Genomic DNA, 7254 nt, shown 5'->3' on the forward strand with positions numbered 1-7254 from the left:
CGAAACTCTAGAAAGACTCCAGGGGCGCCGCCGCCATCGCGAAACTCCAATCCGGGGGACAGAATCTCTGTTCCGGCACGCCGCCGGGACGGGGAAGTGCCCCCGGAAGCCATCTCCATCGACGCCACCGCCTCCATCATGCTCCGTGAGTAGTTCCCCCATGGACTACGGGTTCTAGCAGTAGCTAGTTGGTACTCTCTATCCCATGTACTTCAATACAATGATCTCATGAGTTGCCTTACATGATTGAGATTCATCTGATGTAATCGGTGTTGTGTTTGTTGGGATCCGATGGATTGTTACATTATGATTAGTCTATCTATAAAGTTTGTGAAGTTATTATTGCTGCAATCTTGTTGTGTTTAATGCTTGTCACTAGTGCACGATTGTATCTACAAGTTGTTTGCACATATTGCTGTCCGGAACCCGAGGCCCCAAAGTGACAGAAATTGGGACAACCGGAGGGGAAGGCTGTGATATGAGGATCACATGTTTTCACCAAGTGTTAATGCTTTGCTCCGGTGCTCTATTAAAAGGAGTACCTTAATAGCCAGTAGATTCCCTTGAGGCCCGGCTGCCACCGGCTGGTAGGACAAAAGATGTTGTGCAAGTTTCTCATTGCGAGCACGTACGACTATATATGGAAAACATGCCTACATAATTAATAATCTTGTTGTTCTGTCTTAATGCTATTTCAATCCTATCAATTGCTCAACTGTAATTTGTTCACCCAACACTTGTCACTTGTTATTGGAGAGTTACCACTAGTGTAGATCGCTGGGAACCCCGGTCCATCTCTCATCATCATATACTCGTTCCTATATGACATTGGAAGTAGTATCAACTATTCTCTGGTGTCATTGCCTCTGTGTTACTGTTATTGCTGCTGTGTTACTGTTACTATCGCTCTCATATTACTGTTGCTTTCACATCACCCCTGTTACTAGTGCTTTTCCAGGTGCAGCTGAATTGACAACTCAGTTGTTAAGGCTTATAAGTATTCTTTACCTCCCCTTGTGTCGAATCAATAAATTTGGGTTTTACTTCCCTTGAAGACTGTTGCGATCCCCTATACTTGTGGGTTATCAGGCACCAACGCAAGATGCGGAGGACATCAAAGCCGCACGGCTGTTCGCCACCCAGCAGACGCAGCCAACACCCATGTGCGTCGACGACTTTGACGACGCGCCAACACAGCCTGTCCCCATGGACATTGCTACCAAGAAAAAGGGGGGAGCCGCAGGACACAAAGCTTCGTCGACGACGAGGACAAGTGTTTGTGCGAAGCGTGGCTGACAACGAGCCATGAATGTATTAATGGCGCGCAGCAAAAGGGCAAGATCTATTGGGCCAAGATCTTGCAGCAGTACAACGAGACCAAGATGCACCCATCCTACCATATCCCAAGTCCTCGAACGGAAGAGTCCCTCCGAAAAAGATCGAACTACATCAAACAAGAGACAAACAAGTTCTGCTCGGCGGTCGAACATGCTAAGAACAACCCCGTAAGCGGCGCTGGCATCGTTTCAGTGGTAAACATGATACAACCATCATCATTCTACACTATTTGCATTATTCTATGTACATCATTGGGGGCTATGATTGCAGGTATCCCGCGCCTTGGAGAAGTTCAGGGCGACACATAATAAGGGCTTTCATATGGTCCATTGCTGGGACGTGCTCAAGGACGCCAACAAGTGGATAACAAGCTTTGCGTCCTACAACGAAACTGTGAGGAATGGGACATCGATCAACCTCGACGGTGAAGATGACGATCAAGGCCGTCCAGCCATTCCACCTCGTCCCCGAGGCCATAAGGCTACCAAGGCCGATCTAGCCCGGGAGGCGTGGGCCATTGCGTTCACCCAGAGTATGGAGAAGATAATGGCCGGGAATCTTGCCGCCTTGGCTGCTAGGGACGAGAAGAGGCGTCTGGAAAAAGAGGTCGCAGCTGCCATCTACCACAACCTCGCGAAGGAGGTCATTGAGGTCCAAAGGATGGACGTCGAGGCCAAAAAGGCAGATGCCGAGGCCAAATTGCGTGACGCCGAGGCGAGACGGATGGACGCCGAGGCCAAGACCCGTGCAGAAGACACAAGGATCATGTTTGCCGACTTGAGCGGCGTCGACGACGACACCAGGGCATGGTTCATGAAGAGGCGCGCCGAAATCCGCGCGCGAGACGCCTGATCGTCATCACCATGTGCCCAACACCTTAGCCTCCTTTTGGACTTTTTTTATTGATGTTTAGGCCTTCTTGTGCCCTTTTGCTCCACTTTGCGCTGTACCTTGTGCAAAGTGTGATGAACATATTGCAGACCTCAATTTGCGGCTGTAATTTCGTGCAAATTTTAGGCTACAATCTCTTTTTTGAAATCTGGCCTGCGCCGAAAATACGTCACCTCGCTGAAGCCAGCCGTAGACGTAAATGGACGCACGACATCCCGCGGACATTTTAGGTGTCCGAAATGGGTCGCGTTGGAGATGCCCTAACCTGACCTCTCACACCCAAAGGCGCTTTACGCGATTTGGGTCCTCCGTGCGCCACGGACCAAAGCCGACCCACCATCGATGAGCAATGCCAGCCACATAACTGACGGCCAAACAACCCCGTCCACCAGCCACCGCGCTCCGGGTGCGCTACGCCGCCGCTCCCTTCCCGTCGTGGCGCCAACAGACGCCGAGTCCACCGCTTCCTGCCCTCAATTTACGTACGACAGAGGCCTCACCTCCCCTCACAATGCTGCTGCGCCTTCCTTACGCGCGCCCCGCACCGTCCACAGCTCGATGGAGGCCGCCGGGGCCGGAGCGGGCGCGGCCGAGGCCGCAGCCGGCACAGCACCTCCGCCGAGGGCACGCGGCCGCTTCCTCGGCCGACGGCGGCGGGGCGCCGGTACGTAGTCCATCGTTCGCTTCGAAGCCCTTTCGCAGTTCATAGTTCTGACTCTGTGAGTCGTGTCCGTCTGTTTTCGTGTCCTTGCTGCAGCTCCACTACGACCCTCTGGCGGACCTCCTCGGCCCAGACCTCGACCCCAGCACCTCGCAGTACGGTTTCCCCCCTCCATTCGCATTTCTCATCATCTGCCCAATGGTATGTGCATTAGGTGGTGATCAGGGAATTCAGATGATGTTAAAGATGACATGGTTATGAGAGGGAGAGATATGTCCGGCGTCAGAGAAGGATGATCAGGGCCTCCCCAACTAGTTATGGACTAGCTTGTAGTAGACCTAAGACTAGAGCTCCAATGGAAGTATCATAAGTAGTATCATACATGTCATGTTGGTAAAATCTGATGTGTCACATCAATTAATGAGGCCGTATCATGACACATAAACCTAGAAAACTTCATGAAAAATACATCATGACACACATTTGCATTGAGATTCTACAAAACATTAAATATGGCATAAGTATGATACCATATTATGATACTATGCATTGTAGAGGTAGTATCACAAACTAGTATCATGTACATGATATTAGTGTATGATACTTCCTATTGTGACTAGTCTAAGGCTTCAACAGGCGAAATGCTTAATTCTCCTTTAAAAAGATCATGTGATTAATAATTATTTTAATTGCATTGCCGTGGTACAAGTTTTGAAGCCAATAGATATGAATTCTGTACCCAATCAAACGATACTGCCAATTTGCTAGGTCATTTTGACATTACTGAACGTAAATGTTTGTCCATGGAAAATGGGGAACTTCTTAAAATGTTCGGGCATTCTTAGTGGATACTATCGAAAGCTTTGAGATTGAGAATTCGAGATCTTGATTTCATGTTGTAGCCTCTTGATGAAAATAGTACTTCCTGGTTGCAGGAACACTGCCCCGGTTGCAGAGAAGGGGAAGCTGAGGTCCTGGGTTGGTCCAAATGGGCAATACTATCGAGAGTTGCCTTGCCCTAATTGCAGGAGTAGAGGATACACTCCTTGCAATGAGTGCGGGATAGATAGATCCAGTTTGGACTGCCCTATGTGCAATGGCAAGGTGACCCTTCCCAATCTCTTGTAAATCGCCCTAAGTAAATTAATATATGCACTTTTCAGAAACTTACCAGTTCATTGTTATGCATTTCTAGGGTATTAGGACGTGTATGCAATGTGATGGAGAATGTGTGGTATGGCAAGAATCTATTGATGAACAACCATGGGAGGAAGTTCTATCTAGGTGTTTTCTTCTGTGTCTCTTCCATGTATAACCTTGTCCATTATAGCCAACGGCTAGTTGTTTTTTCTATCACATTGCCTTTAGAAAGATCTTTCGCTGGCAAATCTCTTTGGAGGTTTGATTAAAATGTTCATTACGGCTTAAAACTATCTAAGGTCCATCACCATCAGCATTACCTAGTACACACAATTCCATTGCGAGAAGCAAAGTAATGATAGATGATATGCCTTTTTTACATAGTAATAATGATAGATCAAAAAATATCATTTTCGATTCCCAGTTGTAGATCATGCATGTCAAATTGAATGAACATACTTAGGTTGTTGCCAAAGGTGTGGTAAAGTGTTTTCGGTCATTGGTGGGTGAGGATGCTGCCCTTTCCCTTGTGTAGTTCTCCCTTGAAAGTAAAGGAAGATGATGAAGTCGACAAACTAGATATAAAGATCAGCACCTCAAAAAGATCAAAGCGTGCTTATCCATCTCCATCTCCGGAAGTTGCCATGAAGATTAGCCGATCTTTAAGAGTAAGTGGCGCTTTCTTCCACACTGAAATTACTTGTCAGCATACGCTTTATGTCTATTACACTCATATGGTTCTACAAAGCGGTCAGCTGAAATACAACACTAGATCACCTTATACCTGATTAGAGTTAACTGTACATCCTCTTCAATTTTAAAATATACAGCTTTGCAAACTTTTTTTAATTGCTATATATCTATAGTTGCTTTTGGCTTTTAAAGAGCTTATAATAATTGCAGAGTCTGAATGCTAAAACAGGATTGTTTACTAAACACATGAAGATTATACACCAAGATGCCAAATTGCATGCTCAAAGAGTTGCTGCAATCAAGGTAAGATGTCCTGGCAATTGGTGCAATTGTATGTTCTTGTTAAATGCGAGCAATTGAGCTGGCTCTGACAGATATCTATTTTTTCCCTCTGTGCTTTAATAAAAGAGAACAAAAGGTACTCCTGCAGCAAGAAATCATGCTTCTGAAAAACAAAAGGCATTCTTCAAGGATCCTGAGAATCGACTCAAGAGAAGCATTGCCATGAAAGGTGACTGGACTGCCTTTCCTTATACTCACACAAAAAGTTCGACAATTTTCTCAGTTTGTGTCGATTTACACAGTTATATGTTCTTCGTTAGTACATTTATTCACCTCTTCATTTTGAGTTTAAGTGGTAGTACCAGAATTAGCTGTTTCCTTACTTCATTGCCTTTTTTAGCCTGGTTTCCCACCAAAATGGAACTTGCAGTTTACTTGAATAACATTTGGTACCTGATGCTCCACAGGGGTGAAATTTTATTGCAGTAAATGCGGGCAAGAAGGACATAGAAGCTTTTATTGCCCAACAGTGAGGGAAATTTCAACCAGAGTGCAATTCAGATGCGGGTTATGTGGGGGAAAGGGACATAATAGCCGAACATGTGGGAAACCAAAGTCAGACAATGAACGTCAGCGGCAGCCTCGGCATTGCAGCCTATGTGGTGAAAAGGGTCACAACCGTCAGAACTGCCCTGGGTCCCCACGGGTGGAGGTTGGCACTTCTGGGCATATTTCTAAGAAAGTTAACCGTCCCAATTCAGGTATTTATTCATGCAGTTTCTGCTCAGAAAAAGGGCATAACAGACGGACATGCCCAAAACGAAATGCTAGCTTAGGAAGATGAAAACTGTGAGCAGTTGAAAATATATGTTAAGCTGCATTTCGATCATATGAAACATCTACTGAGTATCACTGCTGACACGTCCAGTGAATGCAGTCACCTAAACCAAGTTTTTGTGCTTCCAACTCGATAAGAGTAAGCAATCAGTCGCATCCATGGTGTTCAAGGTCTACCTATATACCAAGTAAAAGTTAAGCAATGAAAGGGGAGGTTTTAATATTGAAAATAGACTTCATATGGTATTCTGTGCTTGAGGCGTCAGTGAACCATCATTATTCTGGTACGCTTGCAACATGCAAGGCCACTCCAACTCATCTTCTCACTGCTGCCAATATATGGAATGCTGTCTTGAAATGCAATGCTATCACTGTAACCTCCAGTAGGTGAAAACAGGCACATGTCTAAAATACCTCCATGAATAGGTCTCTGATATTCATTAGTTTGTGGCTCGTAAACTGGCTGATACCCTTTTTGTTTTGTTGGTGGCGTTTGAGTTCTCATCAACTAATTTCCTGAAATATTGATGACTTGAATAGCAGACTAGGTGCAGTTGATGATGCTCTTTTCCTTGGGAAATTGGGTGGGAAAGTGGCCTCTCCAGTACGTTGTGTTCATTACAGAAGATGTATGGTTTAAATGTACAGCTTTGTGTGAGTTGCCAATACCCTCCTCTTTGCTTATATAACTGATTTTGTGGTGCCAGTTCATCTGTCTCAACTCTCAACTATACAATCTTTGCCTGCATGTCCTGTTTGGAGGTAGACTTTGTCTGGTGTTGGCTATGAAGAGCATTGTGTTTAATTTCCTTTTCTTAAAACTTGGTGGCTACAACACAGCCGCATTAGCTCAAAATAGCAAGATCTGTGAGCCCTTTTGAATGATTTGATTACTTCAGCACAGTTTACATGAGTGGTGCAGGGCACACTGCACAGTTAAAATGTAATTTATTATGCAAACTCACCTTGCATTGAACCCAGAGGCAAACACCTGACCAGAACAAAACAAAAACTCTAGTTGTGCTGGAGGCCTTGACAGGAAGCCAGTGTATATACTCAAAAACAGGTATGACTTCTTGTTAGTGAGAGAGAGAGAGAGGAAGGCAGCAAGGTTGGAGCTGAGAACACTTTCCTGTGTAGTTTGTTTGGTGAAAAATTTATGTACTAGTCAATTGAACCAAAAGTTCGAACTGATGGAAAGTGACTAGATAGTGTATTTATATTCAGCAGTTGGGATCAGATTGACAGTCGAGTCGGACCAGATTGGCTCCCGAAAACGACCGAGGCTGAAATTCCTTGTGCGACTGGTCTCTCCCTTTGTTCCACAGGCAAAAGCCCAATGATGTGCTCTTTTTTTTTTTTTTGCTCATTCTTGAGAGTTTTGACGTTTCAGCAGATCGCTGATTTCGTAT

The 7254-nt window shown here is 45.3% G+C and overlaps 1 protein-coding gene across 4 annotated transcripts; it reads left to right on the plus strand.

Annotated features, from left to right (window-relative positions):
* Positions 1-2637: 2637 nt before the first annotated feature.
* LOC124661653 (zinc finger CCHC domain-containing protein 9-like) lies at positions 2638-6565 on the plus strand. 4 transcript variants are annotated; one of them, XM_047199528.1, is made up of 9 exons: positions 2726-2893; positions 2987-3045; positions 3826-3994; positions 4086-4174; positions 4566-4698; positions 4934-5026; positions 5132-5234; positions 5473-5766; positions 6383-6565. In XM_047199528.1, the coding sequence occupies exons 1-9, from the start codon at positions 2741-2743 to the stop codon at positions 6388-6390; spliced, it is 1101 nt and encodes a 366-aa protein (XP_047055484.1). In that variant the 5' UTR covers positions 2726-2740; the 3' UTR covers positions 6391-6565. The 4 variants fall into 4 exon arrangements, with proteins under 4 accessions (XP_047055486.1, XP_047055484.1, XP_047055485.1 ...); XM_047199529.1 differs by having other exon boundaries at positions 6386-6565; XM_047199530.1 differs by lacking the exon at positions 6383-6565 and having other exon boundaries at positions 2638-2893; positions 5492-5647.
* Positions 6566-7254: the final 689 nt, after the last annotated feature.

Source organism: Lolium rigidum, chromosome 6 (assembly GCF_022539505.1).
Source record: "Lolium rigidum isolate FL_2022 chromosome 6, APGP_CSIRO_Lrig_0.1, whole genome shotgun sequence".
In the NCBI taxonomy this organism is placed as follows: Eukaryota; Viridiplantae; Streptophyta; class Magnoliopsida; order Poales; family Poaceae; genus Lolium; species Lolium rigidum.

What these genes read in the sequence shown, in the direction of transcription:
- LOC124661653 (XM_047199527.1), top strand. Translation starts at nt 2,741, where the DNA reads ATGCTGCTGCGCCTTCCTTACGCGCGCCCCGCACCGTCCACAGCTCGA. An exon ending in AGATTAGCCGATCTTTAAGA is followed by an intron (nt 4,699 to 4,933) that starts GTAAGTGGCGCT and finishes TAATAATTGCAG; the next exon opens with AGTCTGAATGCTAAAACAGG. An exon ending in AAAGAGTTGCTGCAATCAAG is followed by an intron (nt 5,027 to 5,131) that starts GTAAGATGTCCT and finishes CTTTAATAAAAG; the next exon opens with AGAACAAAAGGTACTCCTGC.